At 45.6% G+C, this 17,321-nt stretch overlaps 1 protein-coding gene across 1 annotated transcript in view; it reads right to left on the bottom strand.

The window, feature by feature from the left end:
* The window catches only part of LOC135197670 (uncharacterized), a 132,731-nt gene that overhangs the window by 39,316 nt on the left and 76,094 nt on the right, over window positions 1-17,321 (bottom strand). Inside the window, exons 11-12 of the mRNA XM_064224683.1 lie at window positions 12,298-12,453; window positions 10,896-11,045 (exon numbers count right to left, since the gene is read on the bottom strand). Of these exons, the coding sequence (XP_064080753.1) occupies window positions 10,896-11,045; window positions 12,298-12,453 (306 nt within the window). The remainder of the gene's footprint in view (window positions 1-10,895; window positions 11,046-12,297; window positions 12,454-17,321) is intronic.

The raw sequence follows: 17,321 nt of genomic DNA, 5'->3' as shown, positions 1-17,321 counted from the left end.
TTTTAAGTTAGGGACATTAATACTAGGAACTAGATTGGTTTCGAAATAATCCATACAGATGTTAGCAAGTATAGGTGATAATGATGACCCCATAGCTACGCCATATTCTGTTTGTAAACTTGTCCCTCAAACGCAAAATAAGTATCACTGACACATAATTTAATCAACTCAAGGAAGACACCTATTTCTACGTTTGGATTGAAAATACCCTCATTATGTTTAGTCTGAAGAAATTCTAATACTTTATCTAAGGGGACATTGGTGAATGATGCTACTACATCAAAACTAACCATGTGTCCCTTTACATTCTTTTTCTTAACTTTGTCTATGAAATCTACTGAATGTTTAATATGTGATTCTGAAAATATACATAAGTATATTCCTAGTTCTCCAGCTAACCACACAGCTAAATTTTTGTTAGGAGATTCCTACTAGAAACAGCAGGGCGTAGTGGGCAGCCCTCCTTGTGTATTTTGGGGCTGCCATATATACAGTACCCGTCAAAAAAACTGTCGTGGTAGCGATTTCGTAAGAAAAAAACATGTTGCGTAAAAGAAAATATTAATTAAAAATCAATGGTTAGTAATAAAAAAGAAAAAAAAATAGGTTAACACTCACCAACTCCTAGCCTAATATTTAATAGCCATTCCCCGACGTTTCCGAACTTCTTTAAGCCTATTGGGGACAGAATCTGCAAGTTTTTGCAGGAGCGTCTCGTCAAGTTGTCCCAGATACGTTTCAACTCGTCTCTAACTTTTCAGTTGTTGTCGTTTGTCCAACGTCCTGTATTTTCTTTTCATAATCGCCCAAAGATTTTCAATAGGCGAAATATCTGGGGAATTACCTGGCCAGTCTTGTATAAAATCAATTCCACAGTCCTTGAACCAATTAATATGACAATTTGTCCAAAATTGCATTTTTCCTAACTATACAAACCTGAGGTCCTTTTACAATAGGAAGGTACTAGCGGCAGCTGGATAGGTCGTAAGCTTTCGAACAAGGGGTTCGGTAGTTACTCTTGCTGTACCGACAGGCCGCGCGCGCGCGACTGGGAGGTAAACAAATCACTTTGCTTTTGGCCCAAGCAAAAACTGCAGGAGTGAGGGGTGGCATGAGGTGGGGCTATGTGTAAAAGGACCTCAGGTTTGTATAGTTAGGAAAAATGCAATTTTGGACAAATTGTCATTTGTTCCGACACGGCATACAAACCTTCGGTCCTTTTACAATAGGAAGACTCACTTCTTGGTGGGTGGAATCTGAGTCTTTTGTGAACAGACTGGTGTTCGCCCAACCTTGGAAGCCTCCCTGGTCGTAAGAGCGAGGGAGGGATCCAAGCCTCTGTCCGAGTGATCGGGTGTGCACCGCAGGATCAATGGTCAGACCTCTGGAACCGAGTACTAAGAGAGGCAAGCGTATCTCTTCGTACCAGCAATGTAAGAACTTGTTCCTGTACAGGAGCAAAGATAAAGTCATGGTTTTGACTCTTGTAGGCATCCACTTCCCCCCTTGTAGAAGGAAGTGGTGGATATTCTGCTCCTATCCCTAGTGAAAGGGATAGGATGGGGCTACTGTCATATAGCTCACCGGCATCTCGTCCTTATCCAGCAGGGTAAATGACCGTATCCCTCTACCCACAGGTAGAGGGGTAGAAAAGATAGAAGAGAAGCCAGTCACTTTCTCATTCACTATCTATTCATACAGTCACACCAGGACTCGATGCTGTCAGCCTGCTAGGGTCTGGGGTTAGCTAGACGACGTGTTGAGCAGCCACCACGGGTCTAAGGAAACCGATCCAAGGACCTATGGGCAATATCCAAGAGGTATAAGGAAGTGCGGTAGTCTGGTTGTACCAGACCCTGCCTTCCATACCTGCGCCACGGAGAAGTTTCTTACGAAACGCCAACGAGGGCCAATACTTCTGACTTCGTGAGCTCTCGGACGGGACGTACGGATGTCGTCACTACCATCAGCCTCATACGCCCTCCTGAAGACCTCACGCAGCCAGGACGAAAGAGTGTTCTTGATACTTCTTTCTTGGTGACCCCGTTGCTAACGAAGAGGCGTCGACACTCAGGCCCGAGGTGTCGAGTTCTCTTCAGATAGCGCCGTAGCGTCCTCCCAGGACAAAGCAGCATCTCATCCACATCCATTATCTGCATGAAAAGTTCCCGTACTCTCTTCGCCGATGCCAGGTCCAGCAAGAAGAGGGTCTTGTGAGTTCCCTGGGTTGGCAAGACCTTGGAGGCTGCTCTTAAGCAAGGAGATCTCGAACGAGTTCGAGATGTCCAATCCCGTCAGTTTTCAGGACGAGCGTCAAGGCGGCTCTGTATCCTTTGACTGTGGGAACTTAGAGGAGCTTCCTCGGCGAAGAAAAACGAGGAAAACCGCTACCTGCTGAAGAGTGGCTCTGAGAGGAGATAGGCCCCGTCTACGACACCAACCACAGAAGACGGCCGACTTCCCCTGGTACACAGCTGCAGAGGACTGACGGACGTTTCAGCCATCTCTGTTGCTGCGCTACGAAAAAAGCTTCTCGTTCGCAAGAGATGGTGGATAACAGCCAGCGTGAAGACGTAGGGACTGGACTTGCTCGGTGGTACCGCTCGACGTGTGGCTGGGCGAGAAGGTTGTGCCAATGGGGAATTTCCCTCGGTTCTCTTGCGAGAAGAGCCAGCAGGTCCGGATACCAAATGGCCTGGTGGCCATTTGGGAGCCATCAGGATCATCCTGAGATTCGGGATGACCAGTGCTCGACTGATCACCTTGCGAATCAGGTCTGAACGGGGGAAAGGCATAGGCGAAGAGGTCGGTTCCCACGGGTGTTGAAGAGCGTCCTCTGCAGCTGCCCATGGATCCGGCACGGCGGAAGAACACCTGGAGCTTCCTGTTGTGCCGGATGGCGAACAGATCCTCGACTGGTCGCCGCCACAGGTCGAAGAGCCTTTCCGCCACGTCCTGGTGTAGAGACCATTCGGTCCCTATCACCTGATCCCGACGGCTGAGCGTGTCTGCTACACCTACATTCCTTCCCTGGAATGTAGCGTGCCGACAGCTCTATTGAGTGCGCCTCGGCCCACTCGTGCACCTGCCGAGTCAACTGATACAACGGGAGAGACACTAGGCCCCCCCTGTTTGTTGACGTAAGCCACCACCGTGGTGTTGACGTACATCAACACCACTGAGTGTCCCATCAAGCGGTCCTGGAACTCTTGGAGAGCGAGGAACGCTGCCTTGAGTTTCAGTACATTGATGTGAAGGTGCTTGTCGTTCTCGTACCACACTCCTGAAGTCCGCAACTCTTCCAGGTGTGCGCCCCATCCCTCGGTCGATGCGTCTGAGAGCAGCTGCATGTCCCGGGGGGAGAGTGCGCAGAGGCACTCCTCTTAAGGGGTTCCTGTCGTCCAGTCAACCCGGCTAGGTCCTGCCTCACCTCCTGTGTCCCGTGACAATGGAAAGCTTGGGGGATCCGTCGCCTGTGACCAACTCTCCTTCAGTCTCCTGAAGAGACCGCAGGTGAGACGCCCGTTAGGGACTGGCTTCCCGAGTGACGACAGGTGTCCGATCACGACTTGCCATCGCTGAGCTAACCTGTTCCTGCCGAGACAGGAACTGGTTGGCTGCCTCCCTGAATCTGCTAATCCGAGTCTGCGGGGAACGACTCGCCCTGCTACCGTGTCGATCCGCATACCCAGGTACTTCATCCTCTGCTTGTGCTCGAGATCGGACTTTTGCGAAGTTCAGAACGATCCCCACCCAGATTGCGACAGAACTCGAGCAGTCGATCCCTGTCCTGTAGCAACTGCGAGCGGTAGCTCGCCAGGACTAACCAATCGTCGAGATACCCCATCAGACGTATCCCGTGCGAATGGGCCCAAGCAGACACCAGTGAACACTCGCGTGAACACCTTGTGGGGCGGTTGAGAGACCGAAGCAACGTGGCCTGAGCTGGTACACCGTCCCGTCGAGGATGAAGCGGAGGTACTTTTCTGGAGGACTGATGAATGGGTATTTGTAAATACGCATCCTTCAAGTCCCACTGAAAGCATGTAATCGTTCTCCCTGATAGAGTCGAGCACTGCGCGTGCCGTCTCCATCGTGAACCGGGTCCTGGCGAACCAACCGGTTCAGGGGAGAGAGATCTATCACCGGGCGCCAGCCTCTCGTAGACTTTTCCACCAGGAAGAGTCGGCTGTAAAAGCCCGGTGACTGATCCGTGCCGATTTCTACAGCTCTCTTGCTCAGCATGGTCTTGATCTCCTGTCTCAATGCTACGTCCTTCGATGCCCCTGGAACGTACGCCTGCTGTTGGACCGGGTTGGAGGTGAGGGGTGACCGAGATTCGAAGGTTAATAGATCTCCCTCCCGAAGGACATCTACAATCCAGGTCTCGGCGCCGTGGCGCTGCCAAGTTGCCCAATGGCTGGCCAAGCAACCCCCCACTTCCGGCAGCAGGTGAGGGGGAACGCCGTCCTTCCACTGTGAACGTCATCTGGGTGGGGCTAATCGACACCTGACGGAGAGAGCCGATACCGCTCCGACTCATTCCAGTCCTCGTCGAGGTCGAAACCTCAGGAGGACCGAAGGGGTATTTAAATACGGTGTCCGAAGACACGTAGAAACGCCTCTGTCGCAGTAGAGGAGGTGAAGTAGCTTGTTCGACCGTCCAGAACTGAGAGAGCCTTTCTTGTCCGAGACGAGAGACTACCTGGTTCAACCCAGTCGGCAAGCTCCGATCGCAAAAGGCAGACCACCGTCGATTTTGGGTTCCCTCTCGGCCCCAAAACGACTCGAGCCGAGACGTGGCTCTGCTGGTGGGAGCGGTGATCCTTCCCCGAGATCATTGTGCTGACGAATCAGCGCCGTAACCTCGACAAAGTCCCTCTGGATCTCGGAAGTCACAGCATCTTGCAGAGTGGGACCGTTAAGCCCTTCGAACAAGAGCATTTCCAAGAACCTTCCTCCTAAGAAGGGGGAACAGCGACAGCCCTCTCGGTCTTCCCCATCCACTTGCGCATACGTCCTGGCCGGTCCCAGAACCGTGCCTGGCACGTAGGGCGTTGTGGTGGGATCATGAGGGGCGCACCCCTCACGATCACTCCTCAATACCTCGCTCCTCCGGTGTAACCCGAGGAGGTTGAAGGTACGGGAGAGTACAGACCTGACGCTCCCTCATTGCTCGCTGGCAGCACCAGCAGGCTTTGAGGGCTGCAGGCGATCGTCAACCCGCGGTGGCGATCGAGCTGCCAGGCCTGGTCGAACCGTCCTCCTGTGGAGACGGCTGGACTGAGCACAGCGGCCCCGATCCTCGAGTATCAGAAGAGCTGGTGCTGGTTGCCGTACCCGGTCGCTTTCTGTTGAGAGCGACGGTCAGGCGACCTGCAGGCTCCACTGTCACAGTGAGACCGGTGCTTGTCCTCACGGCACGTCACGTCGCTGGTTCCAGCCGTGGCTGGCACCGGCGAACGGGAGGACCTCTTCCCAGCCTCAGCCCGTGGTCGGTCGTGGACCGTCACGTCCCCGGGTAGCCAGCTGTTCGCCGCGAGAGTGAGAGCTGGTCTGGTGAGAGTCGCATGAAGCGCTGTCACCATCTTGTCCGCCCCGTGCCGTGAACCTGACGCTGAGCGGACTCAGAGGTCTGGTTCCTGGCTGCACGGTCGCTGTAGGCGACCGTACACTCGGTACCTCCCGCGAACGACGAGGCCGAGACGGACCCTGATGCAGTGGCAGAACCACTGACACCAGGCGAGGAAGTACCGGTGTTAGCCGGTACCCCCTCTGGTCCCCGTAGTCGTCTTCCTTGCGGAAGAAGAGACGGGCCCCGCTCCCGAAGGAGCAGGAGGGACCAGCGGAAGGAACCCTCCCGTCCCACCGAGGTGAGACGGGTCCCGAGAAGCTCCCGAGGGAGACTTCTTAGAGAGGGAGGAGGCAACCTTCTTCTTCTCGGCTGTGAAGCCTTAGAAGTCGAAGGGGAGAGGCGGCAGCCGACGACGATGAAGAAGATGAAGACGACGACGACGACACCTTCCTCCTCTTCTTCGTCAGCTTCCTCAGGACAGACGTAAGATCTGCTATCCAGGGCGGAGCCGGGGCTGCTGTAGCCGAAGCCACAGGGCCCGACGCACCTGTACAGACAGACCAAAGTCTGGGGTGAGTACCACCACGAACAGGGACGACATCAGCAGGTATGGGCATCTCAGGAACAGCAGGCACAGCCAGCACAGCATCGTCGGGAGCCACAGCAGCGCAGCAACGGCAGGGGGGTAACAGCCAGCTCAGCAACGACAGGGACAGCCAGCGCAGCAACTGCATGGACAGTCAGCCCAGAATCGGCAGGTACGCAGGCAGCACCGGAAACACAGGAAGTGGAGCAGCATCAGCAACATCCTGGTACTGGCGGCAGGTCCAGGGGCGAGCTCTAGGGCAGCGGAAGTGTGGTCGCTGCAGCGCGCAACCCAGAGCGGGCGGCGGCACGCCCCCCTCTCGGTACGGCGAACGGCACTTTCAAACAGGGCTGTAGGCAAGACTGTTACCACGTGAGGCGAGTACACCAGGTGAGGAGGACGTCGTCACCTGGTTGCGTGGTCACCACTCCATGGGTGACCGCAGTAGGCCCAGGACATAGAACCGCAGCCCCTGGACACTAGCACGCCCTGCAAATGGAAGGACGCCCATACCTCACCAAGGTCCACCCTCGTGGCAGTAGCACCTGCGGAAAATAATAACAGTAGTAGCGATTAGTGGGGGGGAAGTCCCCTCGCGCGGGGGGGTGAGCCCTCTCCGAACGAGTGGAAGACCCCTAATACAATTGTACATCGGGCACCGAGCGCCCTCCCCCGCGCTCGACGGATCGGGCGAGGAGAAGAACGCCGATAACCTCCCCCCCCCCAAGGGGAAGGGAAGGGGCCATGTGGGAGCTGAGCGGGGGGGGGTTTCTCGTTCCCCCACCCCCGCACAGTACCCATGTACCCAACAACAATATAAGAGCCCGAGAGCAATCGTGCCATCGGCCCGAATGCAAGGGCATAAGGATCAATTCCCTGACTGAGCGGAACTTGAATCAAATAATATTGATGCAATCAAAAAATATATTGAAAATGAAAAGACTACTGCGCTTGCGATTTCACTTCATACAATAAAAAGGGGTGGGAAGGATCAATTCCCGGGAATAGCAGAAACATTGATCCCAGTAAACAATGCAATCTCAATAAAAAATGAAATGAAAAAGAACTGCACTTGCGATTTCACTTCATTCAAAATAAAAAGGGGGAAGGATCAATTTCCGGGTGTAGCTCGGAAACTGATCCAAAATGAGTATTGCTACAATCAAAATAATATATGAATGAAAAAGAATACTGTACTTGCGATTCCACTTCCATACTAAATAAGTTTCCGTGCCGAGCGCATTCGTTCGGCAACGGGCATATAGGTCAAAAAATATAAATGAAAAAGAGCACTTACTTACGATTTTCATCTACACATTTCCAACTCAATTTACACTCGGAGCGAGTGCTCCCGCCCTCGGCACCGAGCATACACAATACGAGGGATCATTTCTGGGAAAATGAATTCCCGCACTTACGCCCTTCAGTCCCGGCACTCGGGTAATCGGAGGCGTGGTGACACCAAGATCCTTAATTCACAAAGAATTCATGAAATGATTGTACTTACAATTCAGTTTCACTAGATAATTATTAAAAAGAAAAACACAATCATGCGAAAGCAAACGACGATGAAGTCGGGCAGAGAGCGATGATACACGTCCACACGCCAGCAGGCCGAAAGCAAAAGTGATTTGTTTACCTCCCGTCGCGCGCTGCGCGCCTGTCGGACAAGCAGTTAACTACCGAACCCCTTGTTCGAAAGCTTACGACCTATCCAGCTGCCGCTAGTACCTTCCTATTGTAAAAGGACCGAAGGTTTGTATGCCGTGTCGGAACAAATTTTGTTTCGCAGTATGCGAAGGCGCTCCGTCCTGCTGAAAAATACTTGTTTTACTGAGCTCAAAAGATTCCTCCAAATTCTCGTTCAACAGTGTGTAATACGAGTCCTTATTAACAGTATTGTTACGAGGTAATATTAACAAATTACCTTTACCACCATAACCAAAACAACCCCATACCATACATAAGACTGGGAATTTCACACAGGTGGCAAGGTACTTGGGGTCCAGCGGGTCTGATGTCGACTTTCGCCACCACACACTTTCCCTTATTGTCCGAAACAAAAAACTTGCTTCGTCACTCCATAGCACTTGACGCCATTTTGCCAGAGCCCAGTCTTTGTAAGAATGTGCAAAATTTAGTCGAGTCTTCTTTTGTTTAGTGGTTATCAGCGGCTTCTTACGCGCCTTCACTTTTGAATATTTCAAGTCCTTGCTCAAGCGCCACTGTATGGTCCTAACAGAAGCTCCTGCCACTATATCTGGATTTGCAACCTTAAGTTCTCTGGCAGTAAGGGTCGGATTGACTTCAATATCCCTGCCCAGCACTCTTAAACCCCTGTTACTAATGATACGTGGCCTCCCAGAACTTGTAGAAGCACGAGGTACTTCCTGGTCTCCATTGTCGTCGTATTTTTTCAAAATGCGCTGCACAGTTCGCTGGTTTACACCAATTTTCTTACTAATTTCGCCAGTTTTATAACCTTCACTGTGTAACTGCACAACTCGTACACGATTTTCAAATGAGGTATACCCTGTAGACATAGTACACTAACGTACACACACACTTTCACAAGAAAATTCTGGAAGCGTGATCCAAAAAATCAGGCAGGTCACGATCGATGTCTACTGTTCATAAATCACTTAAGAACACTGACCGATAACTTTTGGTTACTTTTTCCCACGCTGTGAGTGAGACAAATGACTCAGTTGTGTTGCCAATTAGTCAGTTTCTCCCAGCCGATTTTTTCCCCATAGATATGGGGGTCGCCTTATTCGCGGCAAAAAAACTGTCGCGTTTTGAAACGCGACAATTATTTTGACGTGCAGTGTATATATGCAAGTTCAGGTAATTTACTTGACAATAATTTACTGCATAGCATGTCCTTCCCATTATGTAGTCTACTGATTATTTTTTTCACCTTTTGATTAAAGGTATTCACAAGCATTTGGATTGTTGGAGGATTCCCTATTTTAGCATAAGTAGTTTCACCATCTAGTAGCCTGTACATTTTAACCCTATATTTTGAACTATTCATGATAACAATGCTACCCCCTTTGTCAGCTTTCATAATTCTAATATCTTTGTATCTTTTTAATCCCTTCAGAGCGATACTAAATCTCCTTGGCAAGATATCTCCAAGTTTGCTTTCATTATTCCTTATCATCACTCCTCTGAGAAAAGGAGCTAAATCATTGTGATGTTCCACATTAAGGTAGTTAATCTTGCTGTTGAATTCTATGTAGATATTGTTTGTAGTCCCTACACAGAAATTTAATCCTAGCCCTAGTGCTGCTGTTTCATCCGTTATCAATAATCTACTTGAGATATTCTTTATAATATCCATATTACTAAATTTTATCCAAACCGAATTACTGAATAAACTCTCAAACTTATTTCTAATATTGACCATGTTATGATTTGTATCAAAGTTTACTCTACTGTTGACCTGCCCAACAACTTGTTTGTACCACTCACCCCTTATGGTCTCTTGAAGTGTGTTTTGTGTACTCCTTACACCAGCAAATGCAGCATCTTTCTTCTCCCTAAGCTCTTGCAACTGATGCTTGATGTATCCTTGACCATTAGCTCAGGATATCAGAGCAACAAGAAGGGATTAACAACTCTCAAGGAAACCAGAACAGCCATCACATAAATGACAGCTCAACAAGAAGAAGTTCCAGAAGTCTGCTGGGCCTTGACCCAGGCTGACAACCTACACATCTCTTGAAAATGGGCCACAGATAGGGCCTGAAAGTACTAGAGTGTGGAGTAAAATTAAATGTAAATACTAAGAAGTAAACACATTATACACAGTGATTTTGTGGGGTTTTTTTTCAATATTCATTACAAGGTTATATTGTCTTGATAAAACTTTAAAACACCTGATAGCTAATGGTATCTAAGCTATTTACTACAAGTAACTGTACTGGATTCCAGGAAGCAAAAACCTCAGTTTTAAGTACTGTAATTATATGGCTTTCAATGATGAGTATCTAAAATAACTATTTACATCTTTGTTGAATAGTCTCAGATACAGAGTACCCTTCATAAGTCAACTTTTTATCATATTTGTCCACCAACTGCACTAATTTTTATATCTGACACATACTAAGAATTCACAAAGGAAGTACTATGAAGTATACAGAATTCTGGTTTATGACATAAAAAATTACAATTATTAATGGAATTGCTGTATAAATTTATTGATTTATTATTACTTATTTACCATAAGTTGGGCTAATATTGCATGCATTTGGTAAAATATGTACTTTTTCATGATACTCTTCTTAAAGGCAGTGATCTCACAACTACACCAATTAATCCTGGCAAATTTCTTGCGCATAACCCTGGTACTCCAAACAAAATTGCAGGAATCTAATTCCTGTAACTAAAATAATTTCCATACATACTACGTATAAAATAAGAGGCAAAAAAGGAAGATAGTACATAACTTCTAAACAACACAAAAACCATCCTTTCCCATTTCCTAGGATATGAGTTTGTTTGTTTGTATGGTGTTTTTACATTCCATGGAACCAGCAGTTATTCAGCAACAGGACAACGGCTTTACATGATTTCCGAACCACATCGAGAGTGAACTTCTATCACCAGAAATACACTTCTCTAACACCTTAATGGAATGCCCGAGTATCGAACTTGCGGCCACCAAGGTGGCAGTTCAAGACCATACCGATCACACCACTGAGGCGCTCTAGGATATACGTAACTGACCTGAATCTGAGAAAGCGTAATAGAATGTGTAGAATGACGGGTAAGCAGGGGAGGAGGCTGCGTAACAAGATTGGGTAGATCCAATGCTAAAAGAGCTATTGCTGGTAAAGTGTGATGGAAAAAGTAAGCCCGTTCTTCATCTTCAAATTCCTGAAAAAGAGAAATGATATTAGGAACAACAGATGTTACAATGATAAATGCATCTTTCCACATTAATGTAAATAAATATTTCACAAGTCAACTGTTAATCAGGAAAAGTTTTCAGGTGAGGTTATTATACTCAACTTAAGAATCCACTACAAAACAAAATTAAGCCTATAAATATTAAAATAAAAAGTCTGGGTAGTTCACAGTTCTTCTCAGTAATTTTTGCAGACTAATTGCTATTGTACTTTCTCTCTCTCTCTCTCTCTCTCTCTCTCTCTTCTCTCTCTCTCTCTCTCTCTCTCTCTCTCTCAAATACCTAAAGTACAGTTTCTTTTAAAAAAAAAGCAAACACACTAAACAACAAAAAGGTTAGGTAAAAAAAAATGACAGGTTGTCATTGGGACAGTTGTTTTTCAAAATGATATCTTACAATCAATGCAAGAATACTGTGATATTGACAAAATTGTTTGGGCTAATTTGAGGAATTTATCATTAATAACTTTCAATAAATGTTACTAATTTTGTGTTCACACATTATTTAAAAATTTGGCAGATCATATTAGTTAAGAAACAATATTCATGGGAAAAATAAGTTCTAAAATTCAAACATTAAAACATTTACCTATCAGATTTTGAATAGCATCTGAATTAATCATGAATAAAAATCTGGATCATGAATTTGACATAGCAATTTTGTCAATTTTTCACTTTCTCAAACAGAATACATTTAATCAAGTCTTTATGATGGTTAGTTGATTACATGTTTTATCAGAAGTATGGTATTTGTGCTGTAGGAGGTAGAGCAGCAAGAAGACCATGTGGTAGGGGTGTAATAATAGTACCACCGTAGGTCCTGCATGTCATTAAAGGTGACTAAAAGGATAGTTGCTGTCTTGCAGTCTTACTTATTAGTAAAAGGCTAGGCCCACTGCCAATAGCTATGGAAACTGTTGCCTTGCATGTGGACTTTTTAGTAAAAGGCGAGGCCCACCGCCAATAACTGTGGTTGATGACAGCAAGGCATGTGGTTGTAAAAACCCCTTTGCCAAACAATAAACCATGGGAAAGAAGGGATAGATCTGCAAGAAGTACAAAACATTATTGATGGAAACAAACACATGAGCTTGTTTTACACAAGTCTTTTTAACAGAAAAAGAAAGACTATCTTTTCAAAACAAAACAAGCTTTTATACAAAACCATCAAATCATAATTAGTATTATTCTATAAAAAATGTATGCAATTCTAATCTCATACCTCATCTAAAAGTTCATGAAGTCCTTTGAAATTCCACTTCTCTGCATATCTGGTATTGTATTCTAAAATTGTTCTTTGTAGGTCATTAACACATTTCATCTCCCTCCTAAGTGCTTTACTTATAACGGACCATCTCACAACTAATGACTCGTTTCCCTGAAAGTAAACAATAAATAAAATCTTATTAATTTTTTTTCAATCTTCCTGGTAACCTTTACTCTACCTCTCAAATATGGCAAAAAAAAATTCATGTTGAACAATATGGACAATTTTTCAGACTTATTAAAATCTAGCCTAAGCTACCAAATTTCATAGCTAAAGGTAAGTCAAGTATTACCAAAATTAGAAATCCATTAACAGGAAGCTACAATGTATTAAGGATGTAATGCATTACAATTCTATCCTTCAATTTGAACATCTGATGATAACAATAAGGCAGTCCCTGGTTATCGGCAGGGGTTCTGTTCCAACGGCTTGATAAGTGAATATTGCTGATAACCAGATTTTGGCGCCTCTGTTATGTATGTATCAGTGCCAATAACTGGAAAGAGGTGCATTTCGGCAATAACAGGAAATAAGTGCATTTCAGCACTAGGCAATCTCCATACAACTGGATCACCGATAACCGAGGCTGCAGATAACAGGGAACTGCCTATGATACCAAACACACCTCCTGAGCTATACAGAAAATTATCAAACTATTTTAAGGCTAGCCAAGTCTAGAGATGCAAAGCCTAGAGGGTACAATGTAAACAAGAATCATAATTATATGGCTAAATCAGTTGATCCTATTTACAGAGAACAATCCTGCTGTCTTTCTGATACTTTTCATAAATTTGCATCTTCATTTCATTAACACACTGTACTAAAACTTTTTATCTGATACACTATATTCCATTGAAAATTTAAAGGGATTTCTTTATCTCATCCTCATCTTCACAGTCCATAAGTAACACTGATCTTCCTGTGGATATTTGATTAAAAATTCTGGTAAAATATTTTTGTTCTCCAATTTTCTAATATTTAAATCTGTGACTAAATCATTCTAGCAGTTACATTTAATGCTAGATAATTCTAATCTACCTATTGTTTAATGTGCATGTTTGAAAAACTTTAATCTAGTTCTATTAAATTTTTTTCCACAATTTTGTTAATTTCATTTTCTGACTAAATTTTCATTCTAACAGTGCATAAATAATGACGGTAAGAACTTGGTTTTCCCTTCCATACATGGGCCTATTGAAGTTTTGGCAACAAATTCTGTAGTGTTTTTTTCTACCAAAATTCTTGTATTGCACTCTCTTACTAAATTTTTAACCTCACAGTGCATAACTAAGTTTCAGCATTGGTAAATTTGGCATTTTTTTATGAAGACCCGTGGAAATGCCTGAAAACTGTTATAAAATTGTCTCCAATTTCCTTATCTTTCATTCTGTGACTAAATCTTCATCCTCATAAAGTATAAATAATGCTTATCTTCCTTTCTGGGTCATAGAGAAACTGAAATAATAGTGTTTAAATTACTGAAATTTTTTTCTATATGTGTGTGGAAATTGGACTGAAATTCTCATAACACATTTTTTTCTTTCCATTTTTCTTCACTTTCATTCTGTGACTAAATCTATATCCTCAATTCCATTTTTGGTCATACAGTACTGAAACTGTGGATCTGCAGAAAATATGAAATTTTCATTATTAAAATGAAGTTTTATTGTATACTTACCGAACAATTATAGAGCCGTGATTTCCACGAGCGGCAGGATACTAAATTCAAATTTAGCGCGTCGGCGTCGCCAACACTGGTGGTGATGACGTCATCTCCCTCCACTCGCGGGAGAACAGGTACAACTGCCCAGGTGAATCCAATTCTTTCTGCCCGTCCGCTACCACCTAAGGGGAGGAGGGTGGGTATAATCATAATTGTTCGGTAAGTATACAATAAAACTTCATTTTAATAATGAAAATTTCATTTTTATTGTAGTGTCTTACCGAACAATTATAGAGCTGATTACACATTTATGGGAAGGTGGGATTCAGTGGACCACTAGTATTTTTAAATGGTTACATTTATTGCAATACCAGTAAACACTCAAGGTGTCTGTTGTACCTTACCTTGTAAGAGAGCTACAGCAGACTGTTACTGCCTCTGGTCGGTGCTCTTCTTACTATTGTAGAGGAATTGGAATTTGACCAAAGTTAGCCTCTACAGGAGTGGAATCCTTCCGTAGTTCAAGCGAGTCAAGGCTGACTGACGGAGGATAGTAACAAACAAAGATTGCCCTTGCCCTGGGCTAAGACCAGAAATTCAATCATACAAAACATTTGTCACCAACACCAGATTTAAAAACATATATACCCAACCATTGTAAAATCTGACCTAACAGACTGGTGAGTATCCAGGTACTCAGTACCCCCACCCGCTTCCCTTGAACTCGCAACCTATTCAAGGTGAAAAGTTAGCATAGAGGTGACGACCCCTGTGCCGTTTCTCCCAACACCATGCCAGAAACCGCCACCGGACCTAACGTTTTACAATTCTCGAAAACCGTTTCTATCTCTTTGAGATAATGACTCGCAAAAACCGAATTCGATCTCCAGAACGTGCTCTGAAGAATCGAAGCTAAAGATAAATTCTTTCTGAATGCTAAAGAAGTTGCCACTGCTCTAACCTCGTGAGCTTTAACTCTCAGAACGGAAAGATTGTCGTTCTCGGACTGCGAGTGAGCTTCCCTGATAAGCTCTCTAATAAAGAACGATATAGCATTCTTAGAAAGAGGACGAGAGGGATTTTGAACCGAGGTCCAAGAGCTTAGAAGATTGTCCTCTGATACCCTTAGTGGCAAACCATACTGCTTAATAGCCCTGACTGGACATAAGAGCCTTTCTTCCTCCTCATGTCCAACCAAATCAGATAAGTTCCTTACCACAAAACTCCTCGGCCAAGGATTAGAAGGGATTCTCATTGGTTCTAGAAAGGTCAAAGATACCGAAAATACAGCATTGCCTTGAGAGAAACCGACTCTTTTGTCTATAGCGTGCAAATTCGCTGACACGCTTAGCAGAAGCTAGTGCAATAAGAAGAGTGCCTTCTTAGTCAAGTTCCTGAGTGAAGCCGACTTCAAAGGCTCAAACGGTGGCCCCATGAGGAACTTAAGCACCACATCTAAGTTCCAAGCCACTGTATCTTGCGGGAGCTTAGTGGTTTCGAAAGACCTAATGAGGTCCGACAGATCTGAATTGGAGGAAATATCCAAACCTCGATGTCGAAAAACCGAAGAGAGCATGGCTCTATATCCTCTGATCGTCGAAGGAGCCAGTTTCTTAGAGTTTCCTAAGAATAGAAGAAAAATCTGCTATTTCTGTTAAATAGGTCGCAGAAGTAGACTTTTAGCACTTCTACACCACTCTCTGAAGATTCTCCACTTCCCTTGATAGAGTTTGTTAGAAGACTCTCTCCTACAACGAGCGATAGCTTCTGCAGCTCTTCTTGAAAAATCCTTTCGCTCTGACAAGATTCCGGACAGTCTGAACCCTGTCAGAGCTAGAGCGGACAAGTTTTGGTGGAACCTCTTGAAGTGAGGTTGTTTGAGAAGCCACTTCTCTGGAGGAAGAAGTCTGGGGAAGTCTACTAACAACTGGAGAAGGTCCGGGAACCACTCCTTTCCTGGGCCCAAGGGAGCGATTAACGTTAGCGTTACATTGCTGTGTCGACATGAACTTGTTCAGCACCTCTCATTAGACCGAACGGAGGGAATGCATAGCTTCCAGACCCGACCAATCCAACAGCATTGCGTCCACCGACCAAGCTAGAGGATCTGGGCTGGAGGGAACAAAAGAGAGGAAGACGGTTGTTCCTCGATGTCGCGAACAGGTCTATTGACGGTCGTCCCAAAGGCGCCAAAGTTTCTGACAAATCTTGTTGTCCAAAGTCCACTCCAGAGGTAACACTTGCTGTTGACGACTTAACTCGTCCGCCAGGACGTTCATCTTTCCGGAACAAATCTCGACTAGCTGAACCTTTGCTTCGTTTGACCACAGGAGGAGATCCTTGGCTACTTCGTACAGAGAGAAAGACTGAGTCCCCCCCTGTTTCCGCACGTACGAGAGAGCCGTGGAGTTGTCGGAATGCACTGCCACTACTCTGGCCTTCTACTAGCTCCGAAACTGTCTGAGCCCTAAGAAAATTGCTAACAGTTCCTTTACATTTATGTGGAACTTCTTCTCCTTCTCCGACCAAGCTCCTGAAGTCCGTTGATTTCCCAGTAGGGCTCCCCACCTGTGTCCGATGCGTCGGAAAAGAACTGTAGGTTCGGGAGGATGGGTCGTAATCTAACCCTTCTTCCAACCTTGCTCGAGAGAGCCACCACCTTAGGTCCTCTTTTATTTGATCTGTGACAGGAAGGTAATCGAGTCTGGTTGTGTCTTCCTGCACCAAGAGGCTCTCAGGAAAAACTGCAGAGGTCTCATGTGCTGTCTTCCCAACGTCACAAATTTCTCCACTGACGTCAATTTGCCCAGGAGCCTCATCCACTGATTGGCAGAACTTACCTTTTTGTCCAAGAACTCCTGAACTGTCTCCAGACAGCCTTGAACCCTCTTCGGGGGGACAGAAAAGCCCGAAAAACTTGAGCATTCAGAATCATCCCCCCCCAAATAAAGGATGCTCTGAGATGGAACCAACTGGGACTTCTGTTTGTTGACCAGAATTCCTAACTTTCTGGCAAGATCCAGAGTTGTTTCCAAGGTCCTTCATGCACCGACTCTCTGATTCCGACCGGAGAAGCCAATCGTCCAGATAGAGGGAGATTCTTACTCCTAATATGTGTAGCCAGCTTCCTATCGGGGATAGAACCCTGGTGAAACTTGAGGAGCGGTCGCTAGTCCGAAGCAAAGCGCCCGAAACTGAAACACCTTGCCTTCGAACATGAACCTCAGGTACTTCCGAGATTCGCGATGTATCGGAATGTGAAAATAAGCGTCTTGCATGTCCAGAGAGACCATCCAATCCCCACTGTCTGATGGAC

Source organism: Macrobrachium nipponense, chromosome 21 (genome assembly GCF_015104395.2).
Source record: "Macrobrachium nipponense isolate FS-2020 chromosome 21, ASM1510439v2, whole genome shotgun sequence".
NCBI classification, from domain to species: domain Eukaryota; kingdom Metazoa; phylum Arthropoda; class Malacostraca; order Decapoda; family Palaemonidae; genus Macrobrachium; species Macrobrachium nipponense.
Note: the sequence above shows the minus strand (reverse complement) of the source record. Positions and strands in the feature narration are given on the sequence as shown.